General features: G+C 37.5%; 1 protein-coding gene across 1 annotated transcript in view; it reads right to left on the minus strand.

Moving 5' to 3' along the window:
* Positions 1-22,343, minus strand: part of MSH5 (mutS homolog 5) — a 39,890-nt gene that overhangs the window by 8,003 nt on the left and 9,544 nt on the right. Inside the window, exons 2-18 of the mRNA XM_072430737.1 lie at positions 20,779-20,900; positions 16,769-16,878; positions 15,989-16,024; positions 14,522-14,604; positions 13,589-13,634; positions 13,345-13,483; positions 12,211-12,273; positions 10,344-10,472; positions 9,753-9,825; positions 9,537-9,646; positions 8,276-8,356; positions 7,771-7,858; positions 5,836-6,022; positions 3,853-3,979; positions 3,000-3,149; positions 985-1,059; positions 354-497 (exon numbers count right to left, since the gene is read on the minus strand). Coding sequence (XP_072286838.1) covers positions 354-497; positions 985-1,059; positions 3,000-3,149; positions 3,853-3,979; positions 5,836-6,022; positions 7,771-7,858; positions 8,276-8,356; positions 9,537-9,646; positions 9,753-9,825; positions 10,344-10,472; positions 12,211-12,273; positions 13,345-13,483; positions 13,589-13,634; positions 14,522-14,604; positions 15,989-16,024; positions 16,769-16,878; positions 20,779-20,900 — 1,763 coding nt within the window. The remainder of the gene's footprint in view (positions 1-353; positions 498-984; positions 1,060-2,999; positions 3,150-3,852; positions 3,980-5,835; positions 6,023-7,770; positions 7,859-8,275; positions 8,357-9,536; positions 9,647-9,752; positions 9,826-10,343; positions 10,473-12,210; positions 12,274-13,344; positions 13,484-13,588; positions 13,635-14,521; positions 14,605-15,988; positions 16,025-16,768; positions 16,879-20,778; positions 20,901-22,343) is intronic.

The following is a 22,343-nucleotide window of genomic DNA, read 5'->3' on the forward strand; positions in this document are numbered from 1 at the left end:
GGCCTTATTTTACATTTTTCTCTAAAAAGGGGGGCTGTCTTATTTGATGGCCCTGCCTTATCATCGGGGAAACACGGTAATTGTAGTTTATAGGTATGGTTTCAAATAGGCTGTGATAGTTCCAGTGAATCATTATGGTTGTAATCTTTTAAACAATAAATATGACGTGTTGTAGATAAGAAAAGTTGAGAACCAACAGTTGTACTGTAAGCATGCCACTGGAGGGTCACCCACCCAGATCAATCAAATTGCAGCCTACATTCTACTTGTTTGGGTTAGATAACAGAAAGTAGGTTTTGACATGTCCATATGATTAGCTCAGAAAATATTGTTACTATCTACACATATCTTACCTGATAATGGAGAACTGGATTTTCTGGGAGTATCTTGAGATGTATCAAGCTGTGAAAGTTTGTGGACAGGAAAATATGAGGGCAGGAAGATCCCTGATTGATCCAGTATCTCAGAATGGCAGCTAATAGTGAGAGTCCATCCACCTGGAAATACACACATTGCACACGTATTCTTGGCAAGTATTGCATTGCAGGTGGATTTCTTTCAATCATCCTCCCTTTCATAACACAAAGCTCAATTTTTTAAACAGTGGGGGAAAGGTTAGAACCTGTTTTAGGTTTTTACTTCTGTTGTATTACATCCATCACCTGTTGCCCTGAGAGGCTGTAAGAGGAATAGGAACAGATGTGTAAAACTCTGTAGCTGATTTTTGGTAGAGATGGGAAATGTTCTATAACAGTGTATGCCTCTCTGACCCAGTAACCCCTTTCCTCCTGTTTGTCTTGTGTCACAGTAATCAAAGGTGAAATCAAATCACACACACAGCATTAGTAAGCTGATAGATATTTTAATCCTTCCCCTATTCAAAAAATTTAGGCTAGAGTTGGCCTTTAGGAGACTTGAGATAGGAGAGATGAGAGAAATAAGACATGTGTATGGACACAAAGGCTGGTAAAAGATATTTCTTACTGTATTGGTTCCTTTTCCAAATTCATCAATTAAAACAAGAGACTTCACTGTTGCATTATTCACTGCTCTAGTCACCTAGAATTAAACAAGTGGTGTCAAATATAGGCTGAGTTACTGGTGTATTTAAAGAATAGGAAAAATTATGTGGGAGCAATACAGAACATACAGAAATATGTAACATAGTGGTACTTTGGAATAAGTCCTTAATCCGTTCCAGATCCTTGGACTTATACCAAACAGGACTTATACCAAATTTTTCACATAAGAAATAAAAGAAAAATGATTAATCCGTTCCCATAAAAAAAAATCTATTGTTATTGGCATAATATACATTGATAGGGTTGTAAAGAATAATTCAAACACCGCTTAATACTAAAATACATAAATACAAAAGCAATTAGATGAAGTAAATGAAAATTTAACCTCACTTTACCTTACTGAGAACAGTCGAGTCTACTTGAAAGAGTACAATCTATTAATATGGTGCTGAGAAGGGAGGAGATGTTAAGAATTTTACAGAGAGTTATAGCGCGGGTTGTTCACTGAATGGTAGCAACTGGCATACTGACGCTCATGGGCAGCCGTGGCTTTGTGTCGAGAGAGGTAAATAAGGGTAGTGCGCGGTGTTATGACTCATTTTGACCCATACAAGTTCTAGCACAAAGGTTGTGTACCAAGCAAAGGTTGTGTACCAAGCAAGATTTTTCGTGACGTATACGAAGTTGGACTTATTCCAAAGCATACTTATACCGAGGTACCACTGTGTTCATATCAGGCTTTATGGCCACATAAAACTTTATTGATTTGTAGTCAGTCACAACTCATTTGGGCTCCTTGTCATGTTTCACCAAGTTGCATCCTCATCAGAAGCCTACTGCTTTCCAATAACTATGAACAAAGCAGAATGATGTGTTATATCTTTAATTTATGTAAAGGCACATTTATGAGGTGGGGAATGACTGGATTAGTGCTACTTTATCATTTAATGCATATCTAACCCCAAAACAAAAGATGTATTATATATTGCAGCTTACCGGCATTTGGATGTGGTGACTGCGTTATTTTATTACCAGGATTTTTTTAATCTTATAATTTTTCTAGTAATACACTTACTGTGCTGGGGTGACAACACTCAGCACTGTATCTATGAAGAAGAAGTTTTCACTGAACTGGATCAAATCTCATTCACCGCTTAGTAAACATTTTGTACTGGTCACTGAGATTTCTGTATCTCAGGAACATGCAATGTATTTTTAGGGATTTCTAAATGTTTATTATTGGGTCTATTACCTTATTACTGAGTGCAAAAATAAAGTCAGCTTAGGGATCAAGACAGCTATTTCTATTTCTGGATTTGCTGAAAATGGCCCCCTACTCACGAAATATGATGGTGTGCTAGGTTATCTCAAGAAAAAAGTTTTGGCTGCTCCTAACATGTGCACATACAGTACTTCTAGTTTGACCAATACTTTGGGTATATGGATGAGGATTTTTCCAACTGTTCCCCAGATATATGGCTGAAACTGGTGGTACTTGCACAGGACACAACATTCATACACATCCAGAGGATCTTCAAACCACTGCCTTATGTCTTTGGGAACCTTACAGTTTGGGCTAGGTTAACACTCTTTTTGATGCAGCAATGTAATTCACACATGTGATGTGTTGTGCTTTTCTTAGTTTTGAATAGTAATAAATGCCCTTCCATTTAGCAAACCATAAGACACAGATGAGAGTCATCTATACATTGTGGTGTGAGGTAAACTCTAAGTATGGTAATATATCACATGCTTAATGCATTTATTTTAAAAGAATGCATAATCTAAATGGTGCAGTTACTCAGCAACAGCAGAATATGTTAGGGAAATCTGCCATAATTCATAATACCTGTTAGAGAAAACAGAGATGAAAGATTCATTAGTAAAAGACACCTTTGATTCAATGTTTCTCACACTGGTATTTTGATTTGTGAAAGATTTCGTTTTCACCTTGTAAAGCAGTTACAAAATTCTCACCTGATTTAAGTCAATCATAAAAGTTGACAAGCCAAGAGATACAGATTCCCGCGTTTGTAATCTTGTAAAGATCCCATCAATGGGTCCGATCTCAGCATTTGAGGCAGGGACATAACTTCCAATCATAGCCATAAAAACAATAAGTCCAACCTAAGATGGGGAGGAAAGATATTGTGAGAGTTTTTTATACTCAGGCTACCAATAGAAATATAGCATGACTGAGAAATCTATTGACTGTATTGCAAAGAACAACAAACACTAAGTAATGTTATTGTTCATTATAAAGAAGGAGCACACATTTGTATTTTTTCCAGATTCATTTAAAACTGTCAATCATATTTGTACGTATTAACTTGAATTTCTTAATAGGGTTTCTTCAGACTAAATTTACAATTATTTATTGAAATCATGATTGTTTTTTAGGGAAAGTTTAGATTTACCTAAAAAAGAAAAGTCAATACATTACATTACAATACCTCAGAAATGAATATGAACTTTCCAAATTGTCCAACCTTTCTCTTTCGGTTCAATTACAGTAAAATTCATTAAAAGATATTAAAAGTATGCTGATATTGCTATATTTTTCCTAATTGACTTAAAGAGTATAGATTATAGATATAGACGTACATGCCATCAGGAGGAACCACTGCATGTGGCAGGTGATTTAGGTATTCACAAAAGCTAGCAAGCAAGGACATTTCATACTGCCATTAAGGTATGTATGTATGTATTATTTTACAGGTCTGGCTTTGTTTTGGAAAGAAATTGTGGACTACAGAAGGAAAGTTACTTTTTTACGTTCACATCATCAAGATGTACTTATTAATCATACTGTTCTACTAATGCCTTTTACCTGTTTAAGATAAACACTTTTTCCACATGAGTTAGGGCCTGTCAGGATTTTTATTCTCTTTTCTTTCTCACATGTCTGAGCCGGATTTGAAACAAAGGTTCCTGTGCAGAATACCATTATTGGGTGTCTACAAGAGAAAAAGAGAGGAAAAAGGAAAAAAAATATCAAATTAACTGTTTCTGTAATTTTCAGCACAATAACAATTATTAACTGGATGTTTTTTATAAAGCAATTGACACATTGTGCATTATATTACCTGCAACAGGTAATTATTTCTATTGTAAGTAATTACAGTACACAAGTCAATATGTAACTGTTTTTTTTTTTTAGAAATCTTCAGGAAAAGTAGAATATTGATAAGCAAATGTCAGCATCCTTTTAAACATCTGTGTATTAGAATACCCAACCGATACTTCCAATAGAAGCCACTGAATGTGTATAGACAACCTATATTGTCAATGCACACCCTCTTAGTGACAAGTTCGAGAAAAATAAATTGATAATTAATTGATGTCTAGGGACAATTGTTGTGGTTTACCCCAGATAATGCCAGAACCACAGGTACCAAAACATGACCTTGCATGTTCAACTGAAATGATTGTATATGTCTATGAAAATATTTGCATAAGCAAGATCTTTCGTCAGCCATATCTTCCCACCACTATCTCATGTTTCCTAGCCTTAAAGTTCCACATTAAAAATTCTGCGTAGGTCAGGGCTTTACTGCAGTAAGGGGTTGCCAAAAAATCTAACATATCCCAGCTTTTCTGGAGGTGCTGAGACTGTATGGACCTGCAGGATTTATATCATCCCAGCTCAGCTTTTCAAGATGGCCGAAGACTGGAACAGGAAAGTGAAGGAGGAAGAAGATGAGTATCCACTGGGCTTAGTTTCGCTTTAATCATGATATCCACATTCTGAGTATATGTTCAATAGGTCATACCGATAAAATATCAATTCAAGCATCATACTGGAAAGAAGTTAATACATGTGCCTCAGTGCCTTCCTCGCCCTCTATGACATGTCCAATTACAAAAACAAACCTAAAACCTCTGTAAAGATTAAGAGCCACAATTGCATTAGGAAAATTAAAGGTGGGTCAGGGAATAATGATTCTTCTGCCTCTTTTTATCTTTACCAGGGGTTAAGTATCAGATTTTTTAGTTTTACAAGTTTATTGAAATTTATCAGGAGTTCCTCATTGTAGAGGAGCTTAAAACTGTGTGTCTGTCAAGGTGGGTAGCCAAGGTTTTTAAGATCAAACATAGTAAATAAATCAAGGATCCAGGGCAGGAGACATTTTAGCAAAGTCAGACCAAGCAAGTGATCAGATCCAAGTAGTCCAACAAGTCAGAAATAGTAGTTGCAGGATCAGGAACATAAACCAGGACAGGATCTGGGATATACTAATCAAAGGTAAGTACCAGGGTATACCTGGAAGTAGTCTATGTCTAGAACAGTACTCAGAACAATATTAGATAAGGAATCAGTATCACACAGAAGTGCTCCCTTGTAAATGCAATTTGCATGTTACAACAACCAACCAGGCAATTTTCATATGATTTATAGAGCGCAATCAGTATATGGGATCTTAGCCTTTGAATAGCTCACCTAAATTCATAAGTAGGTGTGGAAATGGTATCTGTACAGCAAAGCCAGAAAAGAGAGCAGGAAATGGAGGTCAGAAAGAACAGCCAGTGCAACAGGTGGGCATAGTGAGAAGATAACAGGTAGGCTCCTGACAACTGAAAAGCAGCAATTGTTATAGTCTTGTGATGTATTTAAGAAATTCAGAGCCATCAGTTTGTGCAGGCTCAACTCAGCAAATATAAAAAGCAACAATTCTCTATAAGTTATCGGATGTTCCCTTACAATTGGATTTTCTGATAGGAAATCAATTGTGTCTAGGTAAGGATCTTTTCTAGTAATAACTATGATTTGTCACCTAATATCTTACAAGCACAAAACATCTCTGCTCCTTACCTGCCTTCCTTTATAGTGATAGTGTTCTTCTGAGTATAGCAGGGACGAACATATCCATTCTCACGGGCAACAACTGACATTGCAAGGAGTGCATCCAGCTGCCCGGCGTATTCAGTGACCACGTGTAACACAGCTGACCTTTCCAGTATCAATGTTTGCAGCTGATGCATGATCATGGTTTCATGGTCTGTATAGGGGATCATATTTTTATTGAATCCACTATTTTCTATCAATCTCATTTTTTTATTTAAAGATGCACTTTAATATTTGTGTAAGTATGAAAATGATAAAAAAACAACACAGCCCGTATAACATGAAACTAAATCACTCACCTTTGAAATAGGATCCATCATTCTTTAAATTTATATAGAATGATGATTTAACAATTCATAGTTTTTTAAGGTATCATACATAATACAAATGCGAAATCACAAAAAACCAAAAAAAAAAAAAAAACAGCACATATTTGTACAACATTTGTGCTTTGGGATTGTTTTCCTGTTAGTGCTGGAACCTTTAGTCAATTTCTGATATCACATCCTAGGGGAGAACTAAGAGCCACAAGAAACATAGGCTTATATACAGGTAGTCTCCAGGTTACATACAAGGGACTGTAGGTTTGTTCTTAAGTTGAATTAGTATGTAAGTCTGAACAGGTACATTAATTTAATAAATGCAATTAGGACAGATGTTTGTCTCAACATAATATTAGGCAGCGTGGTGTCAGTTACTGTACAAAATCCTCACTGCGAGGTAATCACAAAGTAAAAAAAAAAAAACTTTATGGAGCCTAGATATTCATTAACTTCTGGAGCAAGCTGTGCTTTGATATGCAAAAAGAAACAACTGCAGAGTTTGTCCTGGTCCTGTTCATAGGAGTCATTCGTATGTTGGATGTCCTTAACTCAGGGACTACCTGTATAGGGCTTGATTTATTAAAGATCTCTAAGGCTGGAGAGGATACATACTTTCATCACTGAAGCTGGGTAATCAAATATTTTCAATCCTTGACCAGATCCATTCAGTGTTTGCTGGATCATCCAGCTTCACTGATGAAAGTTTATCTTCTCTAGCCTTGGAGAGCTTTAATAAATCAGGCCCATAGTTGGAGAGGAATAAAACTACTGGTAGAAGAAGCAAGGTGAGTACGGTATCCTGGGATGAAGGTACCACTCATCTCTGGTACTACTTCAACTACTACTTCAGGCATAATAAAGCATTGTACAAATAAATGTAAAAACAGGTTCCTTTTTAAAGCCATTCTGTTTCTATACTCTATGCTACACTACAGTAAACTCCTATTAAACTACAGTATACTGCTAATTTTCTTGAAGACCTAGCAGCTGAACTGGGAGCTTGTTTATTCTGAACCCAGAAAGGATCAAAGGTGAGCAGTTTCCCAGTTCATTCCTGCATGGCAACACTCAGCATCTTCAAGTTGCTCAACCATCCTACAGCAGTCCTATGCTCATTGACCCAGAACTATATCTCCCAAGAGATATTTCCCTTCAGAGGGCCTGATTTACTAAAGTTCTCAAAGGCTGGAGAGAATATACTTTCATCAGTAAAGCTGGGTGATCCAGCAAACCTGGAATGGGTCTGGTCCATGATTGAAACCATTTGCTAACAAACAGCAAATGACTTTGAAGAACTCCGTTCCAGGTTTGCTGAATCACCCAGCTTCACTGATGAAAGTGTATCCTCTCCAGTCTTGGAGAGCTTTAATCAATCAGGCCAAGTGTGTGGGCAGACTACTTGGAATCAATGCAGCCGCATTGCCTCAGCTTTAATCTGAATCAATGCATAATCTTTATTTATGAAAGTGAATACAGCTGTACACAGTTATACTGGGCATGTATTGGTATACAGATATTTTTCTTATTTTCTTTCTTATTTTCAACCCTAAGCACCTAGCATCTATAGTTTCAGCCTCACCTCTTATCTCAAAATGTAGGTCCCCCAGCACTGCATCCAGCTCTTTAGTTCGAGAACTTCTGTAATGGAGCCGATCCTCTGCTAGAAACTATTGGGAAACACAAGATATTTAAGGGTCAACCTTTGGTTATTTATGTGCCTTGGTAATTCAAAGGCAAGATCTCTCTGCAAAGATTTCTCACTCTGTTTCTGTCCACCTGGAAGTTTTGGGGGTATTCCCACCCTTCTTTGTGTGTTGCAGCTCCTTATGCTATATTACTTAGATATTATTACTTAATATTTGCTTACTCTTAATCGATGCAGCCAGTGTGAAGACTGAACATAAACTAATTTACTGTCTATAAGATGTCGGGGGGATTATTTTATCTGCCAGTACTGTTGTCTGTGGTCTCACCAAGAGGTTCTCCTTAACTTCCCCTCCAAATAACAACATTTTTGCTATTCAAGAAAACTCTAATGTGAACCCAAACAGAGGTTCTAGCTTTTTAGATTGTACATTTCTTACCACAAATTCCAAACCTTCAATCTCAAAGTCACTTTTGTCCTTCATGAAATCGAGACGTTCAATGGTCAGGAGGAAACCAATCTAAAAGGAATTATAATCAATTTCAGAAAATAATCATTGTAGTTATGTTAAGCTGGTAACCAAAAGGAAACAAAAATCTATATTCTCCTGTCATGAACGAAAAGCGTACAGGACTGGAAATTTGTTTCCCTGATCTGGCTTTTTTTAACCAGCCACAGACCTGCCCTTACCTACATCCTAACAGTGGGCCTGTTTTAATAAAGCTCTCCAAGACTGAGAAAAAGGACTATCATTGGAGAACCTGAGTGACCCAGCAATTTCTATTTTTAGTTTTAAAAATGTTTAAAGCTTACATAAACTCAGAAATTTCACTTTACATAAAAGGGTAGACAACCCTTTTATGTAAGGTAAAAATTCTGTTTGTTTAGGTTTTTTTAACATCCTTTTTAAAAAAAAAAAAGGGTGCAGCACCGCCCCCTAATTCTGGATCCTCTAGGCGATCTAGAATGAATGGGGGTGCAAAGCCTACCGGGATACCTACATCACGAGGCCCTTGGGTGCTCCTTCTGCGCATGCCCAAGATGCCTTTTTTCATGAAAAGAGCAAAATTTGCCAATCTCATGCATGCACAGTGAGATTGGCAAGTTTTTAACTCCAACCTATGCCACCTGATCTCGCATCTGCGTTGGGTGACATAGGAAGAAGAACCAGGAAGAAGAGGCAAAGACGGCTCGGAGACGGAGGCCGGGACGATGTGTGACCTGATGGAAGACACCTACGGATGGATCGGACTGCCCTGTGATAGTGAAGGTAAGTGTATTTTTTTGGTTTTAAGCACTTTTGAGTTTAGTTCCTCTTGAAGGTTTTTGGAAAGTGCAATATACATTCTAACCAGTAGATGTCACCATGTTAATAAAAATTAATAAAAATTTAGATCATATCCAGGAGTGCTGAATGAAATGAATTATTAATACTATTATTAGCCAGTATTGATATAGCACTGAGATATTACACAGCACTTTACAAAGTTCATTGTCATATCACTAAAGGAACACATGCTATTCACATAGCAAAGTGAAACAACCCCTTGCAATGGCGATTTCACCTAGCTGGATCATCCACGTTCTCCCATGAAAGTCTATCTTCTTCTTCTATCTTCTCCAGTCATATGGGGAGCTTTAATAAATCAGGCTCATTGTCTTTCTTTAACAATAGTTTTGTGTCCCTAGATTACTCTCACCAAGGGCATGTAGATGACGCTACATGATGGTATTTTCTCATCCAAAGTTTCCAGTTCTTTACGAGCTACATCAGTGAGAAAATCGGAAAGTCCTTGGAGGCGACGTTTCTCTTAAAGAAGAAGTTGAACTGATTTTATATTTTTTGCACTTACATAATGAGAAAATAAAAAAACAATTTTAGAACAGCTTCCAAGATGCCTCCATCTGTCACTCACTCTCATCCACAGCGGGGTCTACAAATGGTTTAATGCAGAAACGCTTCTCTGTCAGGCTTTCTTCAAAATTCATCTGGGGGAGCCTAAGACACATAAGAAAAAGTTAAATAAAATGCAAAGATTATGTCTCCTGCCCAGTGTCAGTCTTAGTAAAGGGCAAATTGGGTATTTGCCCGGGCCTCTCCAGGAATTCAATTAACAGAGTATGCAGGGAGCTTATATTCTGTATATTTAGGGCCTCACATCGGGGCCTTTTTTGTCTAAAACCATCCCCGCCCCTGACTTATGTTTTTTTTTATTTTTTGTTAAGAAGTAAAGAAAGTTTGTATTGTTTACACATCTTCATTACTCTGTTAATATGAATACACAGAAGTGTTTTACCTTTTCAAATGAAGGCCACAACATACAATCAAGGTAGAGCTAGCAACAGTCACTTTTTGGATCGGCCAGTTTTACAATCCTTCTAGTTGTCAGGGTCCCCAATGTATAGTAGCCAATATTATTGAGAGTTGAAATTAAAACTTAACAATAGGAATTACAAAACAGGAAAAAATGCAATCATTTAAAAAGAACTTGTCTTGCTATACTTACTACTTTGTTGATGACACTGGCAATATAGTTAAGGTCATTGCTGAATGCAGAAGAGATGGGGGAAAACAGAAGCACCTTCTGAGGCAAAGAGCTGCATATGTCACCAATACACACAGCATTGTAGACTGTCTACGGAGAGAAGACATAGGGAGATATTAATACTGGATACCTAAAGATGATAGTTCCTAAACGAATAGGAGTTGGAGAACAGATGCTTTTTACACATGCGATTCCACTTTTTAGTGCATGTAGGTTAATTTCTTGCTATTCCATGTACATCCTGATAAATGCAACAGCTTATCACTACCCAGTCAGCACAATAGAAAAAGCATACCAATCCATCAGATCTCCTATAACCCTGTCATGTTTGCAAATTTTGAAAAATCATAAAATAATAAAGGTTTGATAAAGGTACCAAAGAAATCCAAAAGTATTGCAAGGTAGAACAAGGTCCGGGCTGGGGGGATTTTCCCAGTGAGCCAGTACAAATAATATATCTAGGGATGATGGCCCTGAGTGGTATTACTTCCCAACTCAGACCACAGAATGAGCAGGATCTTCAATCAATGGCAATTGCTCGGTAATCTATAGCTATCTGCTCCCGGTTGGAATCTGCAAATTTAGATCATATCCAGTAGTGCTGAAGGGGTTGATTCACTAAAAGAATAAAGGGTATACACATTGCAAAATGAATTATCCTCTTGCAATGGATATTCCATCTAGCTTGAAAAATAAAGCTATTCTAACCTCAACCATCAAATCATGTGTATGGAAAAGTTCTACAATTACAACACTTAGCAGAAGAAAGTCTTCCAGATCTGCCTTACTTTGTAGTTCTAAAATGTTATCTGACCAACTGCTGAAATCTGCAAAAGAGTTACTACTGGAAAAATAAAACATGTTGTGCTTAGCTGTTTAAAAAATCTGAATAATAAGGATTTGTTATTATTGTATAATATTTCATTTCGATGCATCTGTGATATTTTTTAAAGAATGTAAAATGATTTATAATGGAGAACTACTTTTCAGCCATCAATTCTCTTCAATTACTTCCAAGACAGATTCAGGCTTCGTACAAATGTTAGATTTTTGTCATTTTGTCATTGGTCGATGCTTTCCAATGACAAAAGACTGAAGGATGCATGAATGAGTGCTATACATACAGCACCATTCTACTCTATGGAGATAGGAAGGGGGAGCAAGCGTTCACTTGGTTTACTTGTATTCTTTGTTCGTCATTCGTGGATCCGCCAGGATGGATCCATGAAGGACATGGAACGAGCACTGTACACATGCCAGATTCTCATTCAATACCGGCCCTGAAGTGATAATCGGACGAGAATCATCTGTAGCCTAAGAAACTGATATATTTTCAAGTTACTGCATTCAGTTGTGTAAATAATGAATTATTATTTTAGTATTTGTGTTATAAGTGACAATATATAAATATTTTCTTTTTATAAATCCCATGCCATATACTACCTGTTTGTTCTTTATTTAACAAACTCTAAAATACAGAAACTCTATATCACATGTCTGAAGGGCACTGAAGAATGCTAGCAAATCTAAGAAGTTTGATAAATAGTAGTGTGCTTCTAAGCCATAAACCCTTCGTTATTTTTTTTAATACCAGATAAAAATGGGTTTCAGGGTTGGGTTGCACAACATCATCCAGTCTCATTGCATGAAAAATAAAAAATTGTGATGGTGTGAAATTTAACTTTTGTGCTAAAACAAAAGTTTCTCATTTAAGGAATCAATCTTGTAGTTAAAAAGCATTAATTATTCTGTGAGTTTGAGGATCACTAGCAGCATTTTTGCCATATCTTTCTTGTTACATTGTGTTCTAACCAGGACACAAATATACCTTATACAAAGGCTGCCAGTCGGATACTTTGGTGCTGGAGAGGGTCATTCCCTTTAAGATCAGCTGATAAAGCAAAGAAAAAAAGTTTATATTGTATAAATTAGAATTGAGGAGACCAATGCAGAATCAAATCATAGGTTAAACGTTAATTTGGACAGCACATGAACTTCTACTACATGGTAGCATCTACCTGCAGCAGCTCAACAGGGAATGAATTGGGCAGCAGTGCTGCCAGACGTGTAATGTGCAGATGTTGGTTCCTTAACAACCAGCACTGCAGGGTGAGTGTTGGAGCCGCTGCCAAGGTGTCAGCCATAGGGAGCTGCACAGGATCACTCGATCCCAAGGCAGGTATAACCTTGCCCTTACTGCTTTTATAACAATCATATAGAGGTTCCCAAGCAAAACATACATTTATATTATTGAAACTTAGCCAAGTCTTATTGCTACCTGTATAGATAACTTTGCAGCGAGAAGCCTCTGGGCCCCCATAGCAGCCACATCATCTGCTACCATGATAGCTACCATACTGGTTGACAGCTAGATTATTGTGGGGGAAATCTTCTAGGTTGAGAAGTTTAGAACAAACGTAGAAATCCTGTTAAATGCATTGTCATTTGTATCCTGACTGAGGATTTTACCTCACTTCAGTTTTTCTGTGATGTTGTTGTCATTTGGACCAGTGGATTTTCCTAAAAGTGGAATTTTAGCTTTCCATTGCTTTCCAAAGCTTACATTGGATGGAGTGACCCTCTTAACATTAAGACATGTTCACCCATGACAAAAAAATATCTTTTTGCCATTGGTGTGTTTTCTGGAAGGCTCAGGGATGTCACTGGACCTTTTACCTCTCCTAAAACACAGCAGAAATTAGCACCTCATGATAATATAATACGACTCTCTGCAGAGTTGTCTGCCTTGTGCTCGCAGGAAGTGAACTGAATGATGCTGGGTGCCATTCATCCCAGACTGGTGCTGCATTGGGGGAAGGTGGGAGCCAGCCCTAGAAATCAGGTAAATATAGCAGCCAGAGTTGCCTTATTTTTTTTAGCTACTGTTGATTAGTAGCCCAGACTGGGAAAGTTAGAACAAAATAGAAAAAAAACAAGAACATGCAACAATTCTAAAACTCACAGGGATATTTTTGATGTTCCTCAGACATCCCTGAAGATTCCCTGTAAGTTCTTGGTTTCTGGGTGCCATGAAAAACTCAATCACATCAAGCCGAGAGTTTAGTTCACTCTGATTGTGTGTGGGCCTCATAAACCACAATCTACCACAGATGCAACAAACGATAACAAATAGATGAACAAATATTTTCAGATTTACAACAGACATGTTTTAGGAAGTAGGAAGCCAATATATCTATTTTACTCACCTCATACACTTCTCTCCCCACTTTGACTGGCAGCGATTCAAAAGACCTAAATTGTTACAGCAAATTGTTTAACACTTTTGATTTCTCCATCATGCAAATAAGAAAAAAATAAGGTCATACAGACACGATAAAATATTATATAATGTAGGTATAGAAAAAAATGAGACTTCTTGGGTTGGCTGGGCATCATTTACAATTTCAGGTCCAGAGCAAAGAATATAATGTATTAAGACTTAATAAGATTTATTCATATATTTCCCTCACAACTCTAGAATTAAACGTGCCCTTGGCCACTTCTTAACTGTGTATCTGTTTTGAGTGAAAATCGCCAGTGGTAATTCTGTTGCAGGTACACAGCTTTAGTGTAGACAGTCTCGAATGGAATTGCAAGCAATACACACTTTTGTGTGTACTTTTGTTCAGCAACACAGCAAACAAATGTGCACTTTTGTTCAGCAACACAGCAAACAAATATTTCATTGCAGCAGAGCGTTGTACAGCAAGTCCATAGCATAAACAAACAAAACACATTCTTGCCTGTACTAACTATACTCATGTGAGTTCCTAAATGATAGGTTGCTTCCCTCATGGGGTTCTTTAATTTTCTGACAGCTGTCAACCTTATACAGCAGAGACCGTGTGTTTGTGTTACATAATGGGCTCTGATTTATCAAAGCTCTCTATAACAGTAGAAGATAGACTATCATGGGAGAACCAGGGTGATCCAGCAAATCTGAAATGAATTTGGTCCAGGATTGCAAACATTTTACAAAAAATAGTAATTGATTTCAAGAAATCAATTTCAGGTTTCCTTGATCACCCAAGTTCTTCTTGATAGTCTATTGTCTCCAGTCTTGGAAAGCTTTAATAAATCAGACACAATGTATATACAAGGACAACAACATGGTTATCATGTTTAAAATGTACTAATACCAAACAGGCTCAGTCCTTCCTTCCCACCAGAGGTCATCTTATACACAGACGGATGGGCCTCATTTTTGAATATCTGCAAAACACTAAAAAAATACTAGACATGAATCCCCAATTCCCTCACCACTTGCCATCAGCTTTATTTAAATGATTATCGACCGGTAATTATTATTTTGGGGTGAATGCGTTTGGTGGGCTTACCAGTTTGCCAATTTTCTTTTATCCCTTCAACAGCTTTATTAAAGGTTCCCATACCCTCATCCTGTGACCTCACCCGATACAGTCCTCGAAGACAAATCATATGGGGCAGAACTTGGCTAAGTCATCATGCTTGACAGAAAGTTGTTTGGACAGATTGTGTGTAGAACACAAAGCATGCCGCATTCATTTCCTGCATAAATACCATCATGAATAGCGTGTCTTATTCATTCCTGCACATTCTATTGGTGCAGTTCCTGCACTCCCTACATATGAGTGTTGCAATTTATGTTTTATTAGTTTTATTAAGTAGAATTTTGCTGTTTTCTTACACCTAATGAATAATTTAAGAGTGAGCATTCTGTGATATACATTGAAAGGATCGTGTACTATTTATTACTGCAGTGGATCCTTTCTTATAGTTATGTATCCATTATACTAGAAAGGAGGAGCCTTATGCCTTTTTCCCACCTACCTATAATTTGGTGATCAGAGCTCAGAAAATGTTGTTATTTTTCATTGGGTGGAGGATTCATTTTCATTTCTTGGAGGGATACAACACTGTGTTTTTTTTACAAGCTGAGGACATATTTTTGTTGGAAATAATCGTATATTGTACATTAGAAATATAGTTAGTGTATGTGTGTGAAGGGTCATGGAAGTGTAAGTGGACAGCTGTATACTTATTTTTAACGTTGTTATCTATGTAAGAATTTGAGGTTTCCATATATGAGCATAATAACTTAGGACTCTAGTTTCTAATGGAACAGAGGTCATTAAGAAAGAGCTGGGTAATCCCTTTTCACTCCTTATGTTTTCAACAACAAGTAGTCTCATGAATTGACCCGTATCAACAATCAGATCATATCCTCATATGCCTTTTTATTTACCTTGTAAACTTGCTTACTATATTGTATTTTTGTGTGCCTTTGAATGAATACTTTTTATTTATTGACGGAAGATTTCTCCAGCACACGTTTTGTTCACTATAACTTTTCTTCTGAAAGATACTATTTTCATCAATTTTATTTTAGGACCAAGAGGACCAAGATAAGATGGTAGCAGTGGTGACACAAGCACACGGGGGATGTAAAGATGTTGTTTGCTAAAAGAAGATGTTTTGCTAAGTATGCCATAATGAAAATACCCTATGCATACCTGCACATAATTGGCAAGAGCTGCTTGGGACCCAGAATATTTAATATTTCCAAATTATTACCACATTATGATATTAGCAAAGACTTTACTAGTTTTCAATATCAGATACATTACCTATATGTATCAGCTTCCATATCAACAATATCAGTCCTAGAAATAAAAACAGACATATATGTAATATCTTCAAACAAGAGAAAATGACATAAAATATTGCAAGCACTGATCCTCCCAGTATTATAAATCAGACCCTGTCTTGGTCTACCCACACACTTTAGACTTTTGTCGTTGGAAAGGATGTTTCACGATTCTTTCCAATGACAAAAGACTGAACAATGCATAAATAGGGCCGTTCTGTTCTATGGAAAAGGGCGGGGGGCCTTAACTAGCGAGCGGCACTCCGCTGCGCTCATTCCCCTTTATTTGCATTACGGTGGTTCGTGGATCTGCCAGGTGTACAGTACAACCTGTACACCAATATTTGCAGGTGTTCTGGGTTGCCATTCAGCATAAATAACATTCCAAGCTCACCTTACCAGCAGAATGCACTGCAGCACGCTGCCACATGTTTCTGTTTACTAGCCATTTAAAAGAACAACATGCAGTACATTTCTATGCAATGTGGTGGTTTGAGTTGCCAAACTGCCACAAACAGTCAAAATGGGAATGGGCCCTAAAAATTGTAACTTTATGACTTTGGATATACCATTTACCTTGTTCAAATGTATTCTTTTTGTCTGAGATATTATTAGTTTTTTAAAAACTATCCGTGGTCAAACTGCATACACACAAACAATGAACATAAAAAAAAACATTTATTTATCAAGGCTGCTAATAGAGCCCCAGCTTTAAAAGTAAGAAACAAAACCAAAAAGATAGCACTGAAATAGAACATACAGGACATATTTTCTGAGGCTCAGGATTGGAACTCCCACACTGCTGTCCTCCAACTGAACACCAATCCGATGTCGTTCAATGTATTTTATTAGTCCTCCCAAAGCACAGATCTGTACAGAAATAATAAAATAATCTGATTAAGTTGAGAATCATAATAAGCCACACATACAGTAAACAGTTATGTTATCCTATACCCTTTCTAAAAGTATATAAATATGAAATAAAGTGAAATATTTTAGGTGAAATAAACTGTAAAATATTCAATAACCAAAAGAGGCGTTGTGATGAGTTTATATAATAATTTATTCACATAAATTATGTAAACATTCTTGTACTTACAACAGCTCCCCATTGTCCAAAAGCTCACACACCAGGGGCCTGCAAGGTGGCAGGACAACTGCACACTAATACAATATGGAGAGAAGATTAAGATGGGTCAGTGGGTATACTAACCACACTTCTTGCTTCTCCCTCTGTCTATCTGAGGTATGTGCGGAAACTATCATACCAACTTTCCGGCCAGAAAAGGATGAACTAAGATTCTAATTTCACTCTGCTGCCAGGCTCCACAGTCAGCATGTGGGCTGCTTTGGCATAAGTTCCTCCATTGCTCCTGCAGACTTATTCTGCTCACATATATCCAGGTTAGCAACTGTTGTTAAAAAGGGTGCATCTTCCACATCTCAGGCATGCAGTATCTGTGTGCATTTGGCTTTATAAAGGCAAAGACAGTTCAGTAGAAACTAATTATGTCACCATTCCAAACAAGGCCCTCTTCTAATAGTTCCAATTCTCAAGGGTAATCCACTCCAAGCCACATTGATGCCTGGACATTTTCCAAACAATTCATCCAAATCAAGGTGGTAATGAGCCTATATAGCTGATTAATAATTTACATAACAGACTTGGCAGTACAGACAGATATCCTTGCACAGAGCTGACCATAAAACTTTACTCATTATTTTAAAATTAAGTGAGAAAGGCCGCTGCTTGCCATTCTAAGAAAGCATACCAAAACTTTACAGGTTATCCTATAACTGAGGGGGGGCAGATTCCTACACAGCTTAAATAGACCTTGCAACTCAAAAAGCAAGGTAGACTGTCAACTTTTAACCCCCTCTTGTGTAAACTCTGTAACAAAGTGTTAAGAATCACCTGTAATAAAAAAAACAAAATTGGATAATATACTTACTTTATCCACCTACAGCATCTGGAAAGGTGACAGCATGCTCATTTTGGCAAATTTGTGAATGTAGAGCATTCCAAATCTTGGTAAGAAGACACCCTTATGAGATTTGAAGTTTTCAAAATGGGCAAAAATATTTTTAATGAAAATTTCAAAAAATATAATCACAAATTTTTCAATAAATTTCAAAGCCCCTAAATATAGCATTACCAACAAATTTGCTGTGGGGAAGTAGGGGGATTTGTAGCTAATATTCCCAAGCAAAAATGTTTTAGGCATTGTCAGTTTACCTCTATCTGGGGCTCGTTTGGACGGAGTTTCCCTCATATCCTCTATTGCTGCCAATGATTTACCAGTAAATACGTAAGGGGAATTGGAAGGAAGAAAAATGTTTTTCCTTAAAAAGTTGGGGGCCTAGAGTCCCTGACAGATCACTTTGTGTTAGTGTCCCTGTAGCAGATTTGCCCTCATGTCTGGTCTACTGAAACTCTTGACCAGGGTACAGTATAATAAGCCATCGCTGCTAAACCCACCAATTATTTCCACCACCCCCAAGTTGACCTTACACGAATAAAGAGCAAGTACACTTTGTGTTGGAAAAAATTAACCACAGCAGCCCTTTATTAACATCATCTTTATAACATCATATATTTTTCTGATAATAAAAACAAACCCCCCTTTTAACATCACAAAACCATTTCGAGTATAACAGGAAAAAACACTTCCTATAAGTCCATGAAAGTCACCAAATCCTCCTCGATTATCCAGCTGTCTCCGATCCACAGCCAGCCCCCCAGCCGCTCATACACCGCCTCGAGGACAGTTAGCGGATCTACCTCCTCTCAAAACGTAGCCTCCACAACAACCAAGTGTCATGCAAGGCAAACCTTAACATCCAAAACCCAAACCGTTTTGGGTCCCATCTCCCCTATATTCTCCATAATCCCAACTCTAACTTTCATGGACCCAAAAGAACATACCTCCCCAGCTGCCATGACAATAGCCCCTCAACCCCCCAGATTTTAGGGAGGGAGGGTGGGAATGCACAGTCCCCAGGAATTTTTGAAATGCTGCCCCCACCCCTCAGTCCCCTATTTAAATCCTGTTCTTTTTACCTCCCATAGACTGTTACCCTCCAATCACCAACTCAAACTTTCCTGCACTTTTTTCCCCGCATTTTTTTTTTCTTAACCCCTACATCTCTGTCTTCCCTACTCCCCCTATCATGAGACCCTACGCCAAATTCTGCTTTCTGGTAACAACGTTAATAATTTTCTCTTATGAAGCCCTTATGAAGTAGTATACTGCACTGACAGGAAAAGTGTGTATTTGTATTAAAGCATGAATTCACTTACATTTCCGCTAGCATATGATCATAACACACTGACTAGTAATACTCCTGCAGGGCACTGTTCCATGTCATGAAAAATACACTGATAATGCAGACACCTGTCTACAAGAGCCTATCCACTGCTGATCTGCCTTGAGAAGGTAATCCCATCTCTGTTTGAACTGTCTGAAAGATGTTTTAAGTTGACAGCTTTCCGGATAAGGTAGCTATTCGGTCCAGTTGTTTTAATTTTCCATTCAGTTTATGTTGTACTAACATAACAAAGGAAATAACTAAGAAAGATAAGGTAGGTTTGCTTTTCATGCTGGTTTCCAAGCCAGAAGTACATTTGGAACACATATCTATAAAATATTTACTCATTTTATCTGTGCATTTGGTTTACAGACACCAAGCGGTTCAGAGGTTTCATAAACTTGCAGCCTGCAACCTGCAAAAAGCCTTTTTTGGTTTTGAACTAAACCAAAAGCCTAATGAAGAAGTGGTTAAGTTGATTTATTATAGAGTACAGATGTATTACTGTCCATTCTCTGCTTCACACATTAAAACCCCTCCACATGTGGGCCTTCATTTTCCTTCCCAGTTAGTATGTAACCTGAAAAGGACATACAGGTGCTTTTTTTAACATACCCCTAAGTGATGCTGTAATATCAGGATCCTGGTTGCAGTTACCACTTAGGAAACTACCTGCGTGCCATTTGTATTTTCTTTCCGTGTTTATATTGTCTTCCAATGGGTTACCGTGCATTCCCCCAATTGAACAACATACATATAGGTACCTAGTTTTCCAAAAGACCTTTGTAATTGAGACAGATTGTGAGGATGTGGAATTTTAGAGTTGTTCCCCAAAAAACAGGCAAAGGAAACTCTTCCAAAAGGGAATACCTTTTCTGGGGATAACCGTGATTGATGGGAATTGCCCTCACTTTTAGAGACTTACACTCCAGATTACCTGGCAGTGGTTTTGAACCCCTCCCTACACTACCTAATAATAAAAAAGCTATAGCTTTACATACATTTCTATGCTATGTGTAATGAATATAAAGTTGGATATATTGGGGCTGATTTATTGACGTTCTCTGAAAAACCGCAGCAAACCAAGAATGGATTAAAAAAAAGATTACTGTTAGCTGACAAATATTTTTAATATTCTACCTGATCCATTCCAGGTTTGTTGGCTCCCCCAAGTTCTCTCATAATAGTCTAACTTCACCAACGTTGTCGAGCTACAGTAAATGAGGTTCATTATCTTTCTTTTTTATTTTGCCATTATTTCTGCCTAAATCATGTGTCACTGTCTGATCCAGCCCTGTGTATGGGAAGTGCAGGTCAGCATACGTGGCATCCTCACGCATTAGGAAATATGTATGTACAATATGGATGATTTGCAACAGATTTATAGCAAAACACATCTGGATGTTGTTTAGATCCCCATGCTGTACACATCTGTCAGTAGTAGTATTTATTAAGTCTCACCATAAGAGGGCAGTCAAATGGAATGATAGAAGAGAGATGTAAAATCTTCTCGGACTCAGAGAGGTTAGAAGGCAGCAATGAGAAATTTGTTGTCAGGACCCGCTGCTTACAAATAGGCAATGCTGTGGATGACAAAAAAAAGTTACAGCAATACAGTGTCCTTGGCTCCTTGCATATATAACATTACAGCACAGGGGCCTGGGCAATTAGAGGGAACAACGCTAAGGGGTCTGTTTTTAAAGGAGTAAATGTGATTGTCACTAAACCTTTCCCTGGTGAAGAATCAATTACTAACAACAACACATGGATCCGGAAGATTCTCCACCAGGAAATGTTTCAGTGAATGTGAGACTCAATTGCTTTATAAATAGTGCACATAGTGATGCTGCTTTATAAAATAAAATAAAAAATTGAAGATGACATTTGAGCCAAAATAGGTAAGTTTTAGGCTTTGTTCACATGGTCATAGCTGCACTAAAACAAAATTAAGTTTTGTTGTGTAATTATGTTGATTAGTTAAAAGTATTACCTCTGGAACAAAACGTTCAAATTTAAAAACCTATTGTGTAGCTTTGCTGTAACTTTGCACCTATCCACACAGCCAGGATTTCTTTTCCTTTTTTTAGTTTCTTGTTAACAGATTGAGGTTCTACAATTGCTCACCGCCTCCTACTTACTAGAAGAACCATCTCTCCTAGTGACCAAATTTCAAGTTTAGTGAAGCAAAAGAATGGATTGCTTGAAGTGGTATACTGCACAGAGGCTTTTGTTCTAACTAATAAACTTGTTTGTAACTCTAGCATATGAGGCATGTGTATTATTAAATAAACCTTGTAAGGCTTTGTGTATTTTTTTCTATCCATGAAATTTGATTGTGTGCAGAAAAGCTGAAATAAAATAAAAGTCACTGCAGGTCTCCCACTTTGTGCAGTATGGCTGGTCTTGTATTAACCCGCTCCTTTCTGCAGGCAGTTATTGCAAAGGCATTCCATTTGGTATATACAAATCAGATTTATATTCGCTTTGTCTATTGAGGAATATATTTTGATGAAGTTTTTGTGCCTGCAGCTTTAGGAATTCACTGCTTGCTGTTTCCAGAATACACACATGTTCTTCTATCAAGCTACTTCTTTGCCATGTTTTTTAAATAAGGATGAGGTACTACAGAACAGATAATGACTGACATTTTATATCAGGACAGAGGATACAAACAGAGAGCTGTGTAAGTCTGATTACCAAAGTCCATACGAGGAAATAGAAATATCTCCACTTTTGATCTCTCATTGGCTTCACTATCTGGAAAAGGAAAACATGTGAGCAGAGGCTGTAGAGCTGATAGTAAAGAGGATTTTAGATAGAAGCCTTTTACAGGGAATAGAAAATATGAAGAAATGTTTACAGTGTATACAAAAAATTAAGAATATAATAAAGACAACGCTGGCTGTTCGTGCAGCTGAGCACAAGTGGAGAAAAGCTGACCTCAGTGCTGACTTCATGGACTACAAAGCCAAGCTACAAAGCTTTACCACTGAGCTCACTGTCACCAAGCAAAATTATTTCTCCGC

The sequence above is a fragment of the Pyxicephalus adspersus genome, chromosome Z (assembly GCF_032062135.1).
Source record: "Pyxicephalus adspersus chromosome Z, UCB_Pads_2.0, whole genome shotgun sequence".
Classification (NCBI taxonomy): Eukaryota; Metazoa; Chordata; class Amphibia; order Anura; family Pyxicephalidae; genus Pyxicephalus; species Pyxicephalus adspersus.